The following is a 24,049-nucleotide window of genomic DNA, read 5'->3' on the forward strand; positions in this document are numbered from 1 at the left end:
CCTCTAAAAAAAACAGCTGATAGCGCATTGTATGAGGGACAATGTTTTTCTTACCGAAAAGCTGCCAAATGTAAAGACCTGCCCATCCATGAGAAGAACGGCGGTGTGGTTACTGCCAGCTGTCACCTGTACACTGGGACCTGGAAGGGCCTGCACCAGAGTTGGAGAACCCCTAGCAGATAGAAAACATCTAGTTTAGGTTGTGAGTCCACATGAGAACAGTTTGTTTATTTATGTTTGTACATAAAATGACAAGGCAAGACTCTGGACTTACATTTCACAATCTTTATTAGAACAATTGGGCTGAATTAACAAATGTTGGCCTGTAATACCCACAACAAGTGGCTAGCTTTCATCTAACAACAACAAACTAGAATTATGGGTAATTTACTATTTCATGTAGTCTTTCACACTTGGCATTTCGACTTATCTGTCCATTATGTTACCATGACTTAATGTGTAAATGACAATAAAATTCTTTATTTTATTTACTCATGAACTAATTTAATATATTACGAATTTCTTTCACTTCAATATGTATCATATTGAATTTAAACATGTAAGGCAACAGAAGCAGCACCTGGAGTTGACATCTCCATGTCCGAGCTGCCCATGTTGGCCGTAACCAAACGTATAGACATCTCCATTCTCCATCAGCACAACTGTAAAGCAGCATAATCATGACTGTTATTTTATCACCTTCTTTACTTATAAGTAAAATGAAAATAATAATATATGCAGACAAATATACCCTGGTGCTTGAGCAGAAGCAGCCATGAATGAAATGAACCTACCTGAGTGGTGAAAACCGCAGCTGACCTGCACAGCTCGCAGCTCGCAGTCAAATCTCACTGCTCCCGGGGGGTAGGTGGTGATTTTGCTGGCATCCTTCTCCCCACGCTCACTGCTACCATCTACAAGGCAAACACTCAAGTCAGCACATTTGAGTAGAGAAAACGGGGAGAGAGTGAGGTTTTGTGGCAACTTCAGACCGCAGAGGTGGATGCCTCTGCACAGTCCTGGAAAACGGAGCTGGAGGGAAAAGAGGATTCAAAAGAAAACAGGGAGAAAAGGGAAGAGCATGCCGAAATAGAACCGAGGGAACAACACCTCTATAACAGAAAGGCTTTTGGCAACCAGTCCCATTACAGATGGACAGATTGTTTGTTTAGCAAATAATTAGATTTTCTTTTTAATATCTTTCTGCCTTCAGTGAGGAAGAGGAAATCTGGTTTACCCTGAGCCCTGTGTAAGAGGTCACAGGCGTGGTTTGTGAGTGGAGAAAGTTGGATAGAGATCCATGCATTACAGTAAATACAATGACTGTCAATACCTTTTTGGACCAGGAACCAGCTTATTGTGGTTTGCCTCTGTAACTGAGGCCAGCTAGATGAGATAAATACTTTAGGTTTTAATAATTGAACTAAATATAAATATGAATAAATATTCACTGGCTCATGGCCCAAACATTCATAAGGTAGTAATAAGCTCATGGATACAACTTTCAATGTCAGTGAGTAAACATAAGTGCTCTTAATGACATCTTAAGCACACTTAAAGCTTATTAAGCGGTCACAGACAGAAACACCAGTATGGTCGATGGGGGGATTTGGAGCACCCATTCCTCTTCATGATTTTGAAACCATGAAGAATGATGCTCAGGGGTGGCACTCCAAGTAACCTAGCCTTACAACCGTGTATTAACCACAGTGAATGGTTCCGCAAAAGGAAAGTTATTCAGCAAAGTAGAACAGCCTCAATTTCTTAACTGACATTAAGGAGGAAGCCACTGCTGCTCTGAAATAGAATAGACTGCTGCATCATTGTTTCCACATATAACAGTGGGACAATAAAACAAGCCATTTATCCTTAACAATGAGTTCCTATTGGGAAGGTTTTCAAATTGTACATGTTAAATGGATGCTTAACATCAACTAGGGCACAATGCTAGGCACCCCAAAATCAGGCCTAGCCAATATAATCCACCAGCGGTTTCAGACCTGAGGTTCCACTTCAATCTGCGCCACCTATCAGCAAGAAAGGTAACAGCAGCAGCAGATCAGACAGGCAGGACCTGCAGATGTACATAATATACAGACAGAAATACCAGCTGCTTTTTATATTTGTGCAGGCATTGAATAATACAGTTTTATAATAAGTTTAATTTTTTTCATCTTTATAGCAACTCTCTGACATTTTATATTTTTGTTAACTAGTTGCAAAAGTATATTTTGTTCTGAGTTCAGAAGGCTATTTTCAGTTTTTTTTTCCCCAAGAAATAACCCTATGGGGCTGAGATTTGAGGACAAAACAAAACAATTAAAGCTAACAACAACTACAGTTTGACCTGCCGTTGCTGTTGAATCATAAATGTGGGTCTTACAGAAATCATTTACATATCAGGTTGGTATTGGTTGAATATTCAGCTTCAGAAAAGTAACTCCAGACAATGAACATGTACACTCACTTGTCTGTTTGTCAAGTGCCTGAAAAGCTTCATGTTATGTTAAGTTCATAAATGTTTCCATGTTTGTGAGTGATTTCTAAGCCATTTCCAGGAGATGCTTCACATCTAAAACATGTATTTTAAAAACTAAAAATCCTGCTTCCCTCCATCTGTGTCATATTTGTCAACTTGTCATTCATCAAAGCTTGCTCTCCCCAGCGCTCGTTGTAATGACACCGTTGTACCCACAAAGTGACAAATCAGTGGCTATGGGAGTGATGGTAAATCCAGTTAGACAAGGACAATTGATTTCTATTTAGGCCTAAACAACAGCAGTGGGCACAGCAGGCTGCTCTGTTAAACCAAAAAATGTTTTAGCATAACAGACTAAATCTTAATTGTACCCCAGTCCTTTCTTATGTTAGCATAATTAACGCAACATAAAATTAATCAAATTCAAAAGCCTGTTGAGATTGGTCTTAAATCCGGTCTAAAGGCTCCACAGTCATTTCTCCACTGTGAGTCACAGTGAGTGCTTCTTGCCAACGGGCTACATAGTTTAATACCATGAGACCTGGTGAAGACATAAGAGTCCTGCCGTCAAAGAGTGAGAGAGGAGGTGGGCGGGACAGCCAGATTGGGAGATGAGTCAAAGGGGTGTCTCTGCACCCGTTGAGTTAGTGAAGACCGTAGTACCTTTGTGCTTGTCCCGTTTATGCCTTAGTGCCTGAAGGGGTCTTATTCTGGCTAGGGCCTGCTCACGCTGGTTCATAAAAATGGGACCAGGAAAAACAAGGGGGCCTGGGGGAGAAAGAAACTTTCACATGCATGCACAATGCTCACAAATGGGAAAGAACACATGATAATACTACACCACAACAATACACACACACACTGAAATTATAAAAGACAAAAGCAAGGGGGAAGTCACCAAGGCACAACACCCAAGCTCATACAGCACCTGAAAGTTATTCAAAACTGAAAGGGAATGCTTCACCCTATTCATTAACCTCCACTCCCACCTTCTCACTCTCCCTGTGCCTACATTTAATTCTCTATCATATAACAATTTTAACTTCATAAAGCCAAAAACACCACACAGCCCTTCCCTAAATATAGTCCCATTCTGTTTAGCCTTGATTCATACCTCTGCCCTCCTCCAGCCTGTGTCGGCGGTTGATCCTCTGTCGTTTCTCCTCCTGACGGATCTGAATGTGCTCCTCGATGTTTACTCCTGGAGGGGGAGGGACAGGCACAGCTGAAAACACAAAAAGGCCCCAGGTATAGGCAGCCAAGACAGGGTGCAGGAGAAGGAGGAGGAGGAGGGAAGGCAGAGCAGAGCAGAACAAAACAAGACACACATCAATGAATGATGGAGAGACATGATGGAGAAGCAATGACTCTGCACAAAACAACAATAAAACAAAGGACGACAAGAGTGCGAAATACTGCATCCAAGCAAATGTAACAGACAGTGTGACATGTGTAGCACAAGCATTGCGCTGGCACAGGTCAGAAGGATATATAGCTTGCACACATCCCTGCTCAAGACAGTGATTTATTCTGATCAATTGTGGAGGATCCAACATACTGCAAACCACTGAAAATCATACCACATTTTTATGTGCACGAGATTTTAACATGCATAAGATTTATTAGACTTTATCAGAGGCAAAATGTAAACAATGTGAATGGTGATACAGGTGAGACATAAATAATGTATGACGGGCAAAATGGGGGGAACATGAAATCATGTAAGATGTCAGTTGGCATACCTAGCAGCAAGTCCAGTGGAATCATCTCCTTCACGGCATCAAAGATGCCTCTCTGTCTGGCCTCTTGACCATCCAGCTCCCTGGCACAGGCCTTGCAACAGCCACATGCTGAGCAGCCAGACTCTCCAGACCCACAGCCACAGATACTGGTTGGTGGAAAAATACACAGATATACATTATATGAAATATTTTATATAAATATATGATCAAATATTTATCCCCCGAGTCAGAAGTGCTTTTTTATCTTTCGATAGTACTTATGAATTGATAAACACAAGTGCTGTACAGATACTGTAATGAAAGTCTTCTTACCCTCCTGGTACTCTGTCTGGCCGTCCACTGCTGACACAGCTGGCACCGTAGCCAGTGCAGTCTCCACACACCGTGCAGACCATGCACTGGTCCAACTTCCACTTGTGCATGCCTGGCTGGCACATCATGCTCTTCTCTTCCTTCTCTTCTAGCTCGTCCTCCAGGTCTTCATCCATGGCTGTGGCCATGCTCTCAACACCAAACGCTACAACAAACACACACACACAAGAAAGTCATCAGAGTGAGTATAGTACAAAGACAATGTATGTAAGACAGAGTGTTGTTATGTGTATTTGTCTGTTTTTGTCCATCTGCTCACCTTTCCCTGCCTGGTTCATGGCTCCAGTGTCTCTGCCACACTGGCCCTTGTTATTCACCCCAAATGTCCACACTTCACCACTCTTGGTCAGAACACACGTATGGGCCTTACCCATGGCAACCTGAGTTACAAAGTGACCTTTCAGGTCTGTCACCTGGCCTGTGGAGAAGAAAGTAGAGAATATTTATAGAGAAATGCATGTTTATTCTTACAAAGTCCTTAATCTGTCTTTATCAAAGCAATGTAGACAATGAGAGACAAAGAAACTACTGAAATATCTCCCTGAAGTGGAGAATTTGAAATAGCCCTGTCCCAGTTAACTCACAGGTGCTGTCACTGTAAATAGCATCTTTTCCAAACATGTAGAGCTCTCCATCCTTGGTGACAATGCTGCTGCTGCCATTGTTACACGCTGTGTACACGGCTGTCTTGGTCTCTAATTTGATCATCTTCTTGGGCTTGTACGGCTTGGGCTGTCTGCGACTTTTAGCTGCAAAGGAAAATAACAGACATGACCTCCAGAAATTCAACTGAGAGGCTTTGATTCTGAGTTTAACAAAGGTTGAATAGAATGAAGTGTTGAAGGTTTGCAGATAGTTTGAAATTGTCTTACTGGACTCTCCATCCTCTCCCTTGCTGGCAGAGCCTGTAAAGAACACACTTCCGTCTTCGGCCACTAGCAGTGCATGAGAACCATCATGGCCAACTGAGAACTGAGCGATCTTAGGAGACTTTGTAACAGGCAATTCCACCCATTTCCCTGCTGACGGGCCGCCCTGCTTTATACCTAGGCTCTGGTACTTTCCTGTGTAGTAAATCTGTGAGGGGAAGGATCAGGAATAAAAAACTGTTTTCTCAGAGTGGTCATTTTTGAATAGTCAAGGATCTACAGTAGATCTATTTTGTGGCAAACGTTTAGCCAGAGTTAATCTCTTCAGCAGATAGCCCTAGATCTTTTGCCGGAGCCCAATGCGGCAGCCAATTTCCCTGCTGCACCAACACAGTGTTCTTAGTGAAATCACACTCTTTTTTTGATCAAGTACTACATTTGGTCAGAACACGGCCTTAGTCCATGTGCAGAGTATTTTAACTATTCAAACAGCAGGGGTAACTCGTGATGATATACAAAGCCCACTGCTAGAGGTGAGATCATTTTTTAACTCAAATCATCTGACATTCACTTTGTAAATTACCCAACAGCAATGCATGCAGAGAGAACAGTAGCTTGTAAATCATAAACAGTTAGCCTTGACTCTTTTCCTAATATCACCAATATATCCTAATGTCTGGCCCAAGAGATGAGTGAACTTTGTGCCAAGACACAGGTCAGCTGATCCTATTTTTACCCATCCAGCCGGTGTGGGTTAGGGTAATCTGCAGATAAAGTGTGCTGTGAGATTAGGCCTTTACACCCACACACAGAAATGTGCAACAGGCAACTGCCCATGACTGCTATCTACAAAAGAAGTACACTGCACCCCACCTACAGTACAGACACACACAACCACACCCTCCTCACACACCCAAACAAACTACATAGTTAGCATTCTCATCTTACTATGACAGTCTGCATAAAAATGTGAAATATCTTCTGTGACTTTTCTCAATTACAGATCCTGCAGTCTAACTATGAGTCAAGTAGTATAATGAGTCGATTCCTCTGTACACAGACACAATATCTATACTGTTTGGTCTACTTTCATTAAAACGTGTCAGACTACACATGTCTGTGTTTCTACTCTTATATAAGTTCATAAAAATAGAAAGTTTCACTTGCAGTGGGCCCTGGTGTGTTTTCCTAATAGTGGACATTGTATTACAGGCCAGAGCCGCTGCTTAGCTGGGTGAAATACTCCTACCACTTCCAGTTAGTTAAGCAGGGATGTCCCTTTATAAGCTCAGTGTGCATATAACCACTAACAAGAGTTGGGCCCAGAGGACAATAAACAGTGCAAAGACCATGAGACATCCAAAAAATACAGCTCCCTACTTTTCAATTATTTTAAGACAATTTAGCTTAGAGGGTCACCAAATATTTCCAAAACAAGAAGACATGTCTTATTGTTATGCTTTAGTACAGCCTGATCTAAGGAAAATCTGACTATAGCTAACTACATACAGATGTTATGAACTAAGGGAATGTTAATTTTGCACAATGGGTTTCATGAAGTAAACACATGCAGGAGCACAATTCATTAAGAGCTTTTTCCCCAGGTTTACCCTCTAAAATGCCTTGGACGGTCATTAGCAAGACAAAAGTCGTTAGAGCTCAGCGGTTGCATCTGTTCCAACTTTCATTTTTCTTACACATTTTAGGCACACCACTAGAGAAGATTTTCACTCTCACCTTTCCCGAGGCAGTTTTCATCAGAGCAAACTCCCTGCCTGCTCCAAGCAATGCTGCCTCTTCATCAAAGCCTGTGCCTGAGAGAACAACATACTATTTAGAGCCAAATACACAATTAGACAAGGTTGGAAAGTATTCCTTTGTGTTTTGTGTTTTGAATAATTTCTGACACATTTGCAACCTTGTAGACACACATACAATATGAAATGCCTGTAACAGGTGTATTACACATATAAAAATCCCTACCTATAGCCTACTGACAGACATTAGTATATGTTGTATCACTTACTGATGATGTGAAGATCCTTTTCGAGGTCAAAGAGAGAGATGCCGCAGGCGTGCAGACATTTCCTTGCCAGCTTCAGCTGCAGTTCCTGCTGCAGGGCCGGGTCTGAGCTCATAGTATAGATCCGCACCACAAAACCATCCTGCAGGAATCAGGGCAAACACGAGGAAACGCTGTTTAGTTTCATGACTCAACATTGCTACAGTGTGGCATTTGAGTCCATCTCGCTATTTTAGCTTCACCTGACTGAATGTGTGAATCAAAATGAATCAAGCTCTTAAAATTTTGAGAAATACACTCATTCACTTTCTTGCGACTCTTATGTCTGTACTCTAAATATGAATATTTATGAGACATGAGAGTGATATCAACAAATCTGAATATTTAGAGTACAGACATAAGAGTGATATCAACAAATCTGAATATTTAGAGTACAGACATGGGGGTGATATCAACAAATCTGAATATTTAGAGTACAGACATGAGGGTGATATCAACAAATCTGAATATTTAGAGCACAGACATGGGGGTGATATCAACAAATCTGAATATTTAGAGTACAGACATGAGGGTGATATCAACAAATCTGAATATTTAGAGCACAGACATAAGAGTGATATCAACAAATCTGAATATTTAGAGTACAGACATGAGGGTGATATCAACAAATCTGAATATTTAGAGTACAGACATGGGGGTGATATCAACAAATCTGAATATTTAGAGTACAGACATGAGGGTGATATCAACAAATCTGAATATTTAGAGCACAGACATAAGAGTGATATCAACAAATCTGAATATTTAGAGTACAGACATGGGGGTGATATCAACAAATCTGAATATTTAGAGTACAGACATGAGGGTGATATCAACAAATCTGAATATTTAGAGCACAGACATAAGAGTGATATCAACAAATCTGAATATTTAGAGTACAGACATGGGGGTGATATCAACAAATCTGAATATTTAGAGTACAGACATGAGGGTGATATCAACAAATCTGAATATTTAGAGCACAGACATGAGGGTGATATCAACAAATATGAATATTTAGAGCACAGACATGAGGGTGATATCAACAAATATGAATATTTAGAGTACAGACATGAGGGTGATATCAACAAATATGAATATTTAGAGTACAGACATGAGGGTGGCAATAAAGCAAACAAGCAGTAGCAATAATTTGAGTTGGGGACACACTGTGGACATGACACTTTGAACATAAAAACATTTGACTGTGCATGTGTAACTGGCTGCAAGTGCATGTGTTCATTATAATGGTCATTATAAATGGGCCTCACATACCCCCCCCCTGTATTGTCCTGGATGCAGTTAGGATTAACACTTGGATTGTAACCTTATTGGACTCATGGGTAAATCTATCAACTGTAGCTTCAGTATGTTTGGCTCTACTGAGGGCGTGGCTTGGCATTAACCAAATCTGTGCATACATTTTTTCATAATCTAGACACTTTAAACCCCAGCCATGTGAATGTTAATAGCACAACCATTTATCTTAACAACACCAACATCTATCTGCAACTCACACACTCAATGTAGAGCACGTAACAGATGATACAACCACCAGAGATGTGGGTTAGTCAGACTGCAGGGGATGTGGCTGAAAGGGACAATTTACAGGGGACGAACAGAGTAAAAAGAGGAACACAACAAGGAACTAATTGGGAGACAACAGAGATATAAAAAGGGAAGAAAGGTAGCATGGGGATGGTCTGGTTTCCACTGCGTGGTAATGATGACTGACTCATCTATTGTGCTTTGATTCCTGCAGAGCAGTGCCACTCAAATCATTAAATAAGCGCCTCTATCCTCTGGCCAGTACTAACTCCCCCAACACGTTACCTTCTTCCTCTGACGATCCCCTTGACCTCCTATAAATTACCCACATCATCCTCTTCCTCTAATTCACAGCATCCGAAGCCCTGTGTGTCTCACACGGTTTTCCTCAACCGTTAGGTGGTCTGCGCTGTGGTTGCATTTACAGACATAAAATGCATGCAGCTTCTGAGGACTCCCCCTTCCCGCCCCCTTGATTAGCTTTGAAACTGCTATCCGGGAGCAGGGCTAGCTGCAACAGCAGATATATGCATTTCACATCTTCCCCTCCCCCACTCACATTACAGAGTGCTTGTGCAGATAACTGCTTGAGAGATTAAGCTCTCTGGAGAATACCCACATCTGGTGCCACTGCCATCACTGCCACGCCCACATATACATGACACACAGACAGAGCTACACCCTCCTCTGTGGCACAGCTGGTGATCAGCTGAGGGTCCGTCAAAGGGGAAGTGGCAGATGCTTCACAGGGCAATTCAAGTGGAACAACTACGGTCATTTTGACTAACAAAAGATTTGGTTCTCATGAGGGAAACAACACATATTGAAAGAGAGCTTAGTCAGTTGCACAAGATAAAAAAGATGACAAATGATGAGCAGGAAAAGGTTATTTGCGCTGGTGTGTGTATAAACGACTGATAACTAGGGAGACAACCACATACAAACATGATCTCTGCATTTCTTTCAGTATGGACAACAGCTGACAAGAGCTGACACCTCTCTTTGAGACTGATTCTATCAGCCCATAACTTAAATGCTGCAATGCAATTCAGGATAACCAAGTCATTTAAAGGCAACTCACATGCTGGAGACTGCCTGCAGGGAATTTAACAGCACTACAATGTTATAAGACTATAAATGCACATCAGTGCTCTTAAGTCAGCTGTCTCTACCATGTTTCAGACAGACATGGGCAGTACAGATCAGTCTTTTTTTTCTGGGTTCAATTATACATGTTGGGGAACTCCTGAAAACACAGAGGACTTCCCCCACTGATACTGATTCAATTTCCCCATTTAAAATGTTCTTCTTTTCAGGAGCATGAGAAAGATGATGCATGTTATTAACATGGTGATGAGGAGCTTTACCAGGAACACAAAACTTACGTCTTTGCAGGCTGCGATCTGGTTGATGTACTCTCCGTCTGTGAAGATGATGTTCTGCCCGTCTGAATGTTGACCTGCAAACAGAAGCAAAGTGACAGTTAATATAACCAGTATTTTGTTTGTATTTTAACTCCCATGAGGTGTTTTAAACAAGCCAAAAAGAGTGTTTTCTTGGCACCTGGCATGGTGACAGTCCCCTCATGCTCCAGAGTCTCAGGGTTGATCTTGATGGCCGACATAGAGTGGTTACTTGTGTCCCGATACAACAAGTACCCCTGAAGACACAACACAAACAGTGCTGCTGATCTACAATCAGAAAGGACTATCCCTAATTTAAGCCTCACAGCTTACTTATTGTATTGTTGATAATGATAAAGATGACACTGTATTTATTCCCTATTACATTCCTTAAGGACAACACATCAGCACTTTTTACGCACTCCTTTTCACTGAAATGTATGTGAGGAGCATCTTGATGAAAGCTCCACTACCTACCTGAGCAAAGCCTAGCCATGATCTCTTCTCCTTTCGATTCCTGGTACGAGACGTGGAGTTGTACACATGGCCCTGTTGACACATGAGCAGACGACCACGAACATTGACAAACCTTAATTTAATGTTGGCAGATGGAAAATCCACAGACAACAACAAACACTGGGATTTAATGCTGACAGAAACACACACAACAAATAGTTTTGTTAGTTATCAACCTCTTAAGCAAGAGAGTATTCTGTTTTAAAACAGAATTATGTTTGTCTGCTAGCATGGAAGTCTACTGCTAACTGATACTGCTAATCTCCAACTGGGAAATACTCTATATGCAACTCAGTTGTTCCCTTCAGGAAGGTTATAATGTTCAGGACCACAAACTACATCCTCCAAACTGAAGGATTGTTCATCAGAATCAACACCTCTCTAAAACAAAAATGATCACTATAACCATCATGAAGGGAGAATTAATTGTAGGACTGTTGTATTAGACTGCATTATTTTTGGCTCATCATACTTAATAAACTGGCAAGAGTGTACATAGTTGCCATCCTGTGAAAACCATGTATCTCCAAAACATCAACTTTTCCTGAGCCAAGAAAAACAGCCCTCCTTTAAGCTTTGCGACAGTGCATTTCTAAATAATCCAGTTTATTTATCTTAAGAATTAGGAGAATTTTCTCAACCCACAGAAAGAGCACTCAATCCTTCAGTGTATCTGAAAAATACAGTCACCAACTTTGGAGGTTTATGGTTATCACTCGACAGTGACAAAATACAGCTTTGTTACATACCCTGACAGTGCCACTGTATCCAGAGCCCACTTTGTAGAGTCCGTCCTTGCAGAGCAAGTACAGGAAGGAACCATCAGTCTGTAGAAGACAGCGCTCATCTTCGTCAATGGCCACCTCTTTCAGGACCCACTTGTTCATCAGGGCTGCACGTTTGATCCCATTCCCAAACCAATCCTGGATTTGAATCTTTCCCACTAGGACAGCCTGTACACTCCTCTGTAGTGCGTTCAGTATGGTGGGCACCTGGTGAGATTTAAGAAGACAAGGGGGGTTCTGAAAGACTGCAAGACTGCAAACCTCTAATGTGAAACGATGGGGTATATTCTGGGGTGCGTGGGCACCAGGTGGGAAATGGCTACTGAGCTTCTTTGTTGTTGGCTGAAACTGTGGTTACTATACCTGCATTTTGCCTTCTTCCCATTCTGCCTGAATGCATTTTCACACACATTTCTCACATAATTTTCCATGGTAGATATAACACACACTGCTGATCTCACTGTTCACACGCGTACAAAGACAAACACACAGGCACGTATAGCACGTAAGCCCACACTTCCCACCAGCCTGCCTGCCATTGTGATGATTCACAGTCCAGTCAATGCCTAAAAGATGAGGAACAGGGGGGGAAAAAACAAAAACACACAGTCCTACATCTGTGAGGGATAAATGCGTGAGGCACTGCAGCCCTGGTCATTTTATAGATATGCAGGTAAAAATGAAACATTTTCATGGTCACAAAGCCTGTCCACAAAACTAAATATAGTATTTACTATTTAACTTACTATCAAGATTTTCCAAGAGCAGTTTTGATATAAAGCAGAAGAAATTAAAAAAAACTGAGAGAAAGAAAGAAACTAGAGAGGACAAGCTAGAGATTGAAGTAAACAGGCTAGATAATTGGCATAAGAATGCAGACAGGGTAATGTAATCAAACAGGAGAATAAGAGCAGCTTGACATTTTCCAAAACTCAATTTGTGCTGTCCAGACCATGCCCTGAGCCTCCCTGCTCAAAGGAAATGCATGGAGGAGCCAGGGGTTACTTTATCCTTCACAAATTCACTTTGGTGATCTAACACACATGATTTGAAGGAAAAACTTGAAAGAATAATTGAAAAATAATAATTTCCTGGTGGAAAACATAGAATAAAACATAACAATTTAAATTCAACTGGTTATGTATAAACAATGTCATCCAGCTTGTGCTTCTCCAAATACAAGCATCAGGATCAGAAAATGATGAAGAACACAAACAATTGTGCAGTCAAATTGCCACGTGCAGTCTAATTTACTTAAATTGGTTAATTACCTGTATCGTCTGGCAGGCATGGCTGCCGTTGTTGGTGAGGATTGCCGAGACGGCCTGCAGGATTTTACCAGTGTCTCCCCAGGCCACCACGAGGCTGAAGAGGCAGGCACAGGACAGAGCAGTGATGGCCTGTCCTGTCGGGTCATTGGGCCCTGTGCTCCGGACCGTGGTCTCCAACAACAACTGGAAAAGAGACTCTGAGGAAGCAAACGAGTGGTGGGCAAGTTAGACATTTGTGAAAAGAGAAAAATTGCTAAATTTAGAAACAGATTGCAATGTAATGCAGTCCAATACAACACAGCAACTAACTGCAGCCTCACAATGATCATTAGGTTGCAGCAACAAATCTTTGACAGGGTCAATAAAACCGAACATTTTAAGTTTCACAAACAAGATTTGTTGCAGGGCTACTGCATTGGATTGCAATAGATTATACACATGCACCTAACACATGCACCTAATAAGCTCTTATGTGTGCACATTTTCAGCCTTACCTAGCACATCAGGAGGCTCAGTCTGAAAGCCCTCAGGCTGTTGTCCCTGCAGCATGTCCAACAAGGCCTGCAGGCTTCGCAAGCACAGTGAGGGGTGAGAGAACCGAGTCTCTTTTATCAGCTCAAATACCCCACACAGGCCAATGCCAATGATCTGCACACACACACACACAAAGAAGCACATTTCTATGAGCTAATGAACACCGTGCTGTCATACCACAGTCTAGCTTGACTAGCTGTGATAGGACTTTAAACAGCAAAAGAAGATGAAACATACTGACACTGCGCCTAAATGTAGTTTTAAAAACAATCACCACTTTCAACTCTTCTTCTTGTAAATATTGTTGATAAGAAATCTCTTTCTTTCAGGATGTATTCTAAATAAAACAGCGTGGATGTTTTCTTTTAATAGCATGGCCTCATCATTCTACATTAAAACAAACCTACATTTAGCTGGGGACGCACACAATGTACAGTTACTACTGCCGACTTCAACATCCACTATTAACATTTTGTATAATGGCAGGCCCACTTGGGTGCATGGAGAAGGGAGGCAGGCTAAGGAGTTTGGCCTAGAAAAGGATGCCAGCCTCTCTCTCAGTATTGCTTGTTAGTGAATTAAATAATGCTTTAATATTCCATCCTATCTCAGCAAAGGACTTATTTTGTAACAGCGAAATGAAAGCTTAGCATCAGTGTAGAAACAACTAACAAAACAAGTACAATAGAACAGTAGACAAGATAATGCCAGTTGGAAAAGATATAACAAAGCATGTAAATACTGTACACAAAAACTGACCTGATATAGACAAACAGATAAACAATAGATATTCTAGACCTTTAAGCTTGTTAGATTTATGTAACCGACATAATAAGACTTATAATAATAACATGTCAAGTCTTACAGGCACTCTGTCAGTGTTACTTATGTATGTGTTGAATGTTCAGCTCATTTATGGTGCCCCTGTGGCCTAACTTGGATGACAAGCTGATGGGTGACTCCACAGATTTGTTATTGTGGTACTGTCAGCGAACAGCCTTAACTTTATTCCTTGATTCTTACCTAAGTACAAGGCAAACTAATCAAAACAGTCCACTGTGCTTATCGACAGTTAATTAAATTATTATTGTCATGACAGATTGAACATTTAATTTTACGAGCAACAGTTTATATTTAAAATAAAAACAGCCCTGATACGAAGTAAGAAAAAATAAAGCAGCAGGCACAGAGTAGATGAGGGAGCAGAGGCTATAATCCTCACAGGATGGGGGTTGCAAACCTCTGGTAAAGTGACGCCAATTATCACAACAACAAAAAAAGATGAGCCCTACATACAAGCCCAGGGGGATAAAGGATTCTTGCATCCCTAAGATAAAGAGCACAGGCTGGCTCTCACCTTGATACCAAGCACTGCTACCACCACATAAGCAGCCAATACTACCCCCTGCTCATACCTTTGGCAGCTTCACGGCTGGCTCACGATACTCTTCCTCCTCCTCGCTGTCGGAGTCGCCGCTCTGCACCGAGCTCCTGGAAGCCAGCGCTAGGGAGGCCTCTCTCTGCTGCCAGTCCAGCACACAGTGCCGCACATTGCAGTAGACATTGAATGCAGATGGGTTGCTGTGAAGCTTGATGTCCGGCACGCAGAGGGCTCCATCTAGACTCTCGGCCTGTGGAAAAACAGAGAGTGGTGGTGGTCAGCAAGGTCAGCAAAACCTTTTCTTGGTGACCACAAGTATGATATCATTTGGTGCATCGATAAGCTATTTAGCACACCAAAGTCAATTCTTTATTGTAATTGTAAAGATTTGCAGTTGGTTGCATTTACACCTGTAATTCGCTTCCCTTGGTCCACTAAAAATGTACCTCTCACATCTTTTTATTGAAAATTTTTTAATCGCCTTCAAGAAACAATTTAAAACTGGGACATTATGGGACTGAGACCATAATGCAGCAAGCATGTTTTAATTAGATGTCTTTTGAGGTGATAATTTTTGAACAAAGCATGGGCTGCAGCTTTTGGTCATGTTTTACAATTTACAGTTTGACTTGTATATAGACATTGTAGGTTACATATTTATATATTTCTTCACCTACTTCTATATATATTACAATTAAATGTTTGTTTACCTGTATGTCTACGTCTGTGTAAGTACATTGAGAGCAAACCAGAGTCTAATTCCTTGTATGTGTAGTGTACACATACTTGGCCAATAAATCTGATTCTGATTCTGATGTTAGTGCCCATTTGGTCGGGACCAAAGCTGAAAGTGACACACTGCTGCATTTTGATTCTCGTCTGTTTCATGTTCGGTTATCACTGCCGTATTTATGACATTAGTCATAAATATTATGGCACATAGACAGGCAGTTAATTCATTCATTTTGGTTGTGTGAGTGTTCATGACTCATGCAGTTTCTCTAGAAGAAATCTTAGTGTGCATCCACTAATGACACGCCTTACCAAAGCAAGTGCCTACTGACCACAATAAGTGGGGTAATTTCTCATCTGGCTTAACGAGGAAAGTCGTATTTGAGGATTCCTCAGAGGAATAGGTTAGGTATCCTGAGGGACTCTAGGCAGATGTTAGCTGTTACATTTGACTTGAAACTAAATTATATAACTACAATAGGTTGGGAGTGTAAAACCTCTGTTGAGCACAGTTATACAATATGTTCTGAAATTGTCCTCATGTCTAGTCAGTGACACACTGTGACTCCTCAAGAAGCTCACTTTTGTGCACACTATCAATATCAGCTCAACACAGCTATCACTGTTACAAAATTGCTTATCCAACACTTAACATAACCTATGCAGAAAATTTTGAGAAGTGTTCAAGTTAAACCTGTTTCTTATTTACACATCCAGACGTCAAGAAACATTAGGTTTCATCTGGAGTCGTGCTTCTGGTCTCCTGGCAAGTCAATATTCACTCTCCTGGTGCAGAGCAGGTAGTGTAAGGTGGGTTTTAGAGCATTTTCGCTTAAAGACAGCTGCCTGCTGCGGCCAAAAACGGTATTATGAGAGCGGTGGGAGTGAATGAAATAGTAAATATACACAACAAACAGCTATACAATGAGCTGAAACTCGCTATAAAGCTCCATAAAGCTTAGCGGAGCTGCAAATTTGGGTGATAATTCTCTATAGCGACCTCTGAACACCTTTCACATTATTATTTATCACATTGTTATTGTAAAATATTATTATAGCCACTTTAACGGTCATTATGGGGGATTTAGTTAGTGGTGTTGTATTGCATTGCTTTTTTAAGATGTGTCTCTAATATTGAGTCTACCCTCATTGATATAAATGAGGTGGACAAGCCTAAAGGGAACATTTACAATAAAATCATCACAGCAAAGCTTAAGCACTTACATCTAAATAATCATTATGATTAGAGAAGCTACATTCCACAGAGAAACTTGATAAACTAATTGATAAGCTTTCTCCATCCCACCAAGTCAAGCATTTTTAACTACAGTCCTGAGGCAACCTCCAGAGAATCGCATTGATCGACTGTGCCTGTCTTGCAGTGTTGCGCTTTTGGCATCACAATCACAGAGGGTGATGTCATCTATTTGGGGAGAGAGGTCATTCATTCTCAGTTCAAACCAGTGGGGAGGATATTAGCTCCCCTCTCATCTAACAGTACTGTCTACTGCTCTGCTGCTAGAGTAGCATTTTGTGACAAAGTGACTGTACAGCATTCACAAAGGAGCCACATTGCCTGGAAAGAGCACTTCAAACGATTGATTGAGATACTATAATAACCCAAACCCATAAAGCAAAGGAGAGAAGATGGGTTTCTTGGGAGATGACAGCAAAACAAAAGGGTGAAGTAGAGACCAAAATATTGCATGTTGAAGCTGAGCATTTGAGATAGGAAGCTCACTGTTTTTGGCCCATACATACAAGGAGGGTCACTACTAAAATGTGTCTAATATTCTTATGCATGCAATATTCTGTTTGTCTCCGTTGTTTAGAAGCAAAAGTCCTAAGTTGATAGTTCATTTTATTTAACCTGATATTCATGAGATCAAATGTGATATTATTACCTATTAACAGGAGTCGTGTTGCCTATTTTAAGGGAGTAGTTAAATCACTACTAAACAAACTGGTAGCTACCAAGGTATGCTGAGTTTTAGTCCGTAGCTCCAAAGATTATGGATCTTACAATTTCCGAAATGCAACTCAGTAGCGCCTTTCAATAGACCCTCCGTGTCTGCTATACAACGTCTCTCAAACTCTACGTCTCCAGTTTTTTTGTGACTGACGTTTATGATTAGGTTGAAATGACCATTTAATACAGTCAATAATTTCAGATATGATACATTACATCTGATCTACATCTTGCAAACAGAACATGAAGCAGCTGAAACATGGTCCTCACGCTGCAAGTGAAAAATTGTATTTGACAGATTTCACTAGAGCTGACAGTTCCCAATTAAAAACTGAACAAATCCTCAGAAACTTGTCATTAAAAGTGGCACCTTCAAGCTGCGTCATGATGCACATAAGCAAAGGCACACACAAATATGCAAAGCCCAATGACCTATGGATTATTTGTGGTTTCTTCTAACTTTGCAGCAACCATTAAATGCTGCTCACCTGATGGTTTCTTTTGTGTTTCTGTCTGCACTTCGCTGAAGGCTGGTATTGAACCCCTTACCGCACTTAGACAGCTACAAATTTCAGACTGCTGGCTTTATGGAAAAACAAGAAAAGGTTGCCTCTTCCCAGGCAGAGGACCAAGTGGAGTGATTGTTGGTTTGCACCACCATATCATTTGACTAAATCTTTATGTCTGAAAGCCAAGAATATTTCATTAAAAGTTATCCAGGAATCACTCATGATTTTAAAGACAGACCATGCCTGTCTTTACTAAGACTCAACCTTTGACTACACAAAATCACCTCTAGTCCACATGCAGAGTTCCTGTAGATGCATAGTGGGCATCTACACATGCAGAGCTCCTGTAGGTGCATAGTGGGCATCTAGCCCTACAGGTTTAATATATGAATCCTCAAAGACTATTTTAACCATCTGAATAGAAATACCTTCAGAACAGCGGTAAGTTTTGTTAAACGACCTTCTGGGTTTTTCAAACATTGCTGCATATTTATCTTTCAGAGAAACGGATGCTTAGTTCTGTGACTTGAGTATAACGCTAATGCTAATACATGAGAAGCACAAATTGGGGGTACTAGCCCTCATACTTAACCATGGAAAATAATTTAGAATCCACAATCAATACTTTTAATAGTTATTATGTCTATAATGTATCAATTATTCAACCCATCTATTTCGAAATCTAACTTTCACTAATACACAACACCACTGATCTGTCATATCTCTCCAGTTTACCCAGACATAGCTTTCTGTGCACCACAGGTCATGAGCACATTATATTCAATTCAGTCTCCTACAAATTATGTTCATATGCAGCTATTCTGCATTAGCAATCAATAACAATATTCAGTTTAAATGCAGGAAGTAGTCTGGGATATATGTAGTACAATAAATAGTAGGGATATAAGACACACACACTCTACTCTCTTCTAAATATAAAGTTAAAATACATACAAGTGTAAAGTGCATAGTAACAGCAAGCACTACATGCAAGGCACATCAGTGAGTGGTGGGAGGTAGGGGTGGGGGATTCCCAGACTCAAAAAGGGAATCATGGTTTCATGCTAGGATGACAACAGCATGAATGACTAATTTAGGTACTTGTTATCTGCCAATCCACTTTAGGAAGAATCTCATACAAAAAAAAATGGCAAAGGTGCATCACTGTAGTCAGGTAGATTATATAGAGTACAACATACAACATAATTACATAGCATTTTTTATGTTATTCTGTTGAATTTATCATTTTGTGCCATTACATTGTTATTATAATTATAGCTTTTGAAAGAGACACATCACACATCTGCTCATACACAAGATGTTATATCACCCTCTTCATTAGGATGATAAGCGTTTATGCACTGTCTTTTGTTCTGACTCCACTTTCAAATGTTCATAAGCACAGAAGCAGACAAAAGGGGGAGAAGAGGCCCTTTCTAACCACGCTCTTGTCTGTCTATGCCGGTGTGAGAGGCGTGACAGAGCAAGAGTGAGCAAAACACACACAAATACAGCCTGACTGCCCGTGTAACTACCCACGTTTTTATGCTTGCCTGCCGGCCAGCCTTGCCTACCACTCCATTCTCTGTCTCTACAGAATATCTTCTGCTGTTCCAGGACATCAACTCACTGAACAAGTCAACCTGAAGAGAACTTAACTGACTAGCCCACTCTACATTGAATTTCCTGTCCAGAGTAGTTTTGAGGTAAAAGATGACAAAGTAGTAGAGCCTCTGTCCTTCTCTGCTACTGTCACATTAATATCTCTTGCCTTTGCCTGCCAAGTTGCTGGAAAAAAATCTGTGTAATAAAGTTAAATCCAAACACTGACTAACAATATTACAGACCAACCATAGAGCAGGCTACTCCCTCACTCTCTGAGAGAAACAGCAAAGAGATGAGTCAATATAATACGAGTGGATTATATTTGTTGTCATAACTTAATCAACTAGTTAACCTATGTTGTCTATGCTAAGTCTACAGCAGAAGCAAAAACACAACCACTTCCACTGACACAGACTAGGTTCCCTCTTTGGATGAAGGAGATGGAGGCAGGCAACTGTTGCCGTGGAGATGTGGAACACATTGGGTCGCTCGGCAACAGGCCATCATGCACAAGCCAGAGCCACTCCCATGTGTCTCTCATTCTGCCTATCCACCTCTCCAGCTTCATGTGTGGATGGGCTTCCTGGCACCTGACCAGCCCCGCCAATGAAAATAATGTTTCTGCCAACCTCATCTTTAATCTTATCCTCAATCTGTTAAGTTCATTCAGCAGAGAGTCAAACCAGCTACAAGGACTGTTCTTATTAATATAAAGAGAAAATGCTAAATACTACATGTAAATATTTAATTATGTCTATGAAATGCTTTAAGTAGTACTGTGAATGTTAGGAATGACTATGTCCCACTAATAAATATTACACCTACTTGTGATTTAACACTATTAACTATTAACACTATGTGGTGTTATGTGTATTTATCGAGAGGTATAAACAATTTGATAATTTTATAAATATTGTAATGGTTTAAAAACAACAATGTAGCCTTGGCCTGACAACCCCATATCCAAATACGTATAACTAGGTATTATAATATATAATATAAATACAGCAATAGTAGCATTACATAGAAAGACAAATGCTATATTGTGTAACAATTGTTTATTGGTGTCTTACCTTTGTTCTTGATTTGACTTTTGACTTGACCTTCTGTCGCCTTTTCAGTTTCTTCTTACTCAGAGCCTTCTTTCCCCTGAAAGTATATAGTGATCACTCAGTATTGCAAAATATACGATTTGTTATAAACATGATGATGTGAGGAGAACGGGCTGTAAGGGTCATCAACACATTCTTCTTCAAGCCAGTCATGATGTTGGAAAAAACAAATCCTTTATCCTTTCACTTGTTTAGAATAGCTATTAAAATCTTTAAGGTAATCTCACTTTCACTTGTTCACCCTTGCAGAGCAAGTCTACATCTTATGCAGCTGGCAAAGTACATGTCCTTTGAAGCGTAGTATAACCTGCCTGGCTGTCAGCGGTGTAGCAGTTGTCTCCAGATTCAGTGTTACTCATCTTCACAAAGCCCCAAAAGCAAGCAGAAGTTTGGTTTTGCAGAAATTCACTTTTGATGCTTTTGAACTGTGAAGTTTTTTGCATTGGCTTTTTATGATAAATTTCACTTACAAATCAGGCTGACAAGTGCTAGGAACCACAAATAGAATTACTACAGAAAAAAAACAGAGAGGCGGTGCACGACTTAGTAGTCATTATTACTCACTACTAAATACAGAATGTACTTTAAATCTGCTGTTGAAGGTGCTGTTATAACAATTCTGTACACTTCTTGCTTGACAAGCTTTTTTTATTTCACCACATGAATATTGATATCTAATAGCTTGTCACTATTCAAAAATAACTTCAAATTCTTCAGCCCTTTGAGCATACAGTGACAGGTTCTTACTCTTCAAAATTCCAAACTAAAATCAGGCTACATATTCACAGAAATGTCTATCTGGTGTTTACAAACCCAGGTAAATATCAGAAAATCCATGAGAGAAAAACTGGCACTTGCTTCAAGGGGCTTCCAAAACAGTTCCCTAAAGCTTGCATGTTTCTCATTGAGTGCAATCTGCATCTTATGTACAAGCAACATATTTCACTATCAGATAAACAAAGAAAGATCGGGGTCAGATAAGATGGTTGTTCAAAATAACATGATAAATATGAATAGGTTGAAGCACTAACTGTTTTTTTTCTTTTTCCTCAACTATGAAGTCAGGAGTCACTTATAAAAACAGTGTTGCACTGACACTAATGTTAAGACACTTTAACAGTATACTGGCCAATGCTTAAAGCAGGCATTGTACATAAGAGGCTGACAATAACAATTCAGTTTGTGAGGGAGGATGCTGCAATGATCCCGCTACTCAGTCTACAACTGACTGACTGACTGACTAGAATGACGTAACTGTATTACCCGCTTATGCCAGGAAAGCAAATTAGTTCATCCATCTCCCAACACATCCTCACCCACACATGTCTAACGTTTAAGGCAATTTTGTGTATATGAGGAATGTGTTATATTTACTATGTGTTTTAAAATGAATATCTGGTCATTTATCAGCTCCAAATTTCTTAAAAATGAATCGCTTGTCTACGTTAAGATAACCTGGGGAAGGGCTGATGCTCCTCAACGTCACTTCACGTTAGCTAGCTATCGAAACAGTGACGCCGTTGGGCCTAAATACACACAGCTCACAACATCAAATTATATTAAATGACTAGGTAACGTGAAATATGTCGACAACCCAAGCAGTGACTGTTTAAAAATGTGTAATAAAAAGTGAAAGTATAACACGAGCAGTACGTTTGTTTACGTTTAGCTACGTAACAGCTTTTGCTCAAAACAAATTGACAAGCTGCTGTCATGACAGTTAGCCAGCTAGCTTGTTTTGGATATAAGCCGATAGAGCACTTTTTCGAGTCATTCTGGCCCTAGTGGGTAGTGATTTTATTTCAGTGACAATCTGTCAACGCTTAACAAAACCACAGCGTCCAGAGCACCCGGGGTGCAAACCACTCGCACAAGGGTGAACTAACGCTAGCTTAGCTGGCTCCGATAAGCTAGGGAAGTCAAAGCCAAAATGCTACCTAGCAAGCTGACCCCTTCAAGAGGGTGCATCCAAATTATGCAGTTCCTAGCATATTGTTTGTAGTTAAAACAATGACTGAAAGCTATATGACAAAGGCCCGACTAGCTCAACCATAAATAACAATTAACTTAGGTGTATCTGATGTTAACTGACATACCGCTAAGCAAGGGTTAATGTTAGCTTACAGTCGTTAGCTCAGTTAGCCCCACAAATGACAGACAAGCCTCAGCGATATCTATATTTTTCACGTTAGCCACTCACCTTCCTTGATTTATCCCTTGCTCTTTATCGTTGATAGCGGTGGTATAAATCCGTCTGTATCTTTCGGCCAGAGCTCGCCCTGAGAGTAAAAGCTGGTACCGAGTCCGACAATCCGACTGGGCTCCGGGTGTCGGACAAGAACCCATTCCCGAACCAATGGTGGAGAGATCGGCTCCTGCTCCAGAAATGACCCTGACACCCAGCCCCATCGACGGCGATGAGGAGGGCAGAATCCCTCCACCGGCGGCCGCTGCCGCAGCAGCACACATCATCGTTTTCGAGAACAATGCATATATCACACAAAAGATATCACAGCTAGATAATATCTAGCCATCAGATGCAATCCACTTGTCATTAAATCCGCCACATGTCACATTATTTGTCCGTTCCAACTTGCAGAAATACCACAATTAGCATCCACGGTCCGCGGTTATTATAAACGCAAATTGTAGCCAATCTGCTGGTGCAACTACAACGTAGCTATGGTCTTCCGATCCCCAGCGTCAACACGGTGCTTGTCTCCCGAAAATGTATCTTCTCAAGCCATAACAAAATTTCTTGTAATATAGAAGAAACGTCACAGTTAATTTCCAAACACAGCCTTGTCGTGTTTCGGTTTCATTCGTTCCTTGTATATTTCTTGACCCCAGAGAGGCAGCACCCTCAGTTGGGCTGCCATCTTAGCTCCATCATCCCTCCCCTCCCTGGCTGAGTCTTGCGCATGGATGTGCGTCGCTAGCATGCCGGGATATTTTCATATGACTAAAACCGAGCGATGCTATCATTGATTCATTTGAACAATTACCTCCCCGTATACAATTATTCTGATGTACATCCTTTTTAAACACAAATCGTGGCAACCGTGGAAGTGAAAGACAGCATTATATATAGAAGATTTACCCATACAGGCCATGTTGCACACTGTGCACAGTTGGAATCTGGACATTTAATTTGCAGAGG

General features: G+C 40.8%; 1 protein-coding gene across 2 annotated transcripts in view; it reads right to left on the minus strand.

The window, feature by feature from the left end:
* The window catches only part of mycbp2 (MYC binding protein 2), a 59,667-nt gene extending 36,306 nt beyond the window's left edge, over positions 1–23,361 (minus strand). Inside the window, exons 1-21 of one of the 2 annotated variants that reach the window (XM_070914081.1) lie at positions 23,090–23,361; positions 20,851–20,926; positions 14,997–15,212; positions 13,542–13,695; positions 13,048–13,244; positions 11,741–11,983; positions 10,953–11,024; positions 10,636–10,732; positions 10,458–10,531; positions 7,489–7,627; positions 7,200–7,276; positions 5,466–5,670; positions 5,178–5,342; positions 4,853–5,011; positions 4,534–4,738; positions 4,222–4,367; positions 3,594–3,680; positions 3,143–3,247; positions 795–914; positions 581–662; positions 55–172 (exon numbers count right to left, since the gene is read on the minus strand). In XM_070914081.1, the coding sequence (XP_070770182.1) occupies positions 55–172; positions 581–662; positions 795–914; positions 3,143–3,247; positions 3,594–3,680; positions 4,222–4,367; positions 4,534–4,738; positions 4,853–5,011; positions 5,178–5,342; positions 5,466–5,670; positions 7,200–7,276; positions 7,489–7,627; positions 10,458–10,531; positions 10,636–10,732; positions 10,953–11,024; positions 11,741–11,983; positions 13,048–13,244; positions 13,542–13,695; positions 14,997–15,212; positions 20,851–20,926; positions 23,090–23,361 (3,009 nt within the window). Of the gene's footprint in view, positions 1–54; positions 173–580; positions 663–794; positions 915–3,142; positions 3,248–3,593; positions 3,705–4,221; positions 4,368–4,533; positions 4,739–4,852; positions 5,012–5,177; positions 5,343–5,465; positions 5,671–7,199; positions 7,277–7,488; positions 7,628–10,457; positions 10,532–10,635; positions 10,733–10,952; positions 11,025–11,740; positions 11,984–13,047; positions 13,245–13,541; positions 13,696–14,996; positions 15,213–20,850; positions 20,927–23,089 lie in introns of both variants that reach the window. The other variant, XM_070914080.1, reaches the window with a different exon arrangement.
* Between the last annotated feature and the right edge of the window lie 688 nt (positions 23,362–24,049).

The sequence above is a fragment of the Enoplosus armatus genome, chromosome 11 (assembly GCF_043641665.1).
Source record: "Enoplosus armatus isolate fEnoArm2 chromosome 11, fEnoArm2.hap1, whole genome shotgun sequence".
Classification (NCBI taxonomy): Eukaryota; Metazoa; Chordata; class Actinopteri; order Centrarchiformes; family Enoplosidae; genus Enoplosus; species Enoplosus armatus.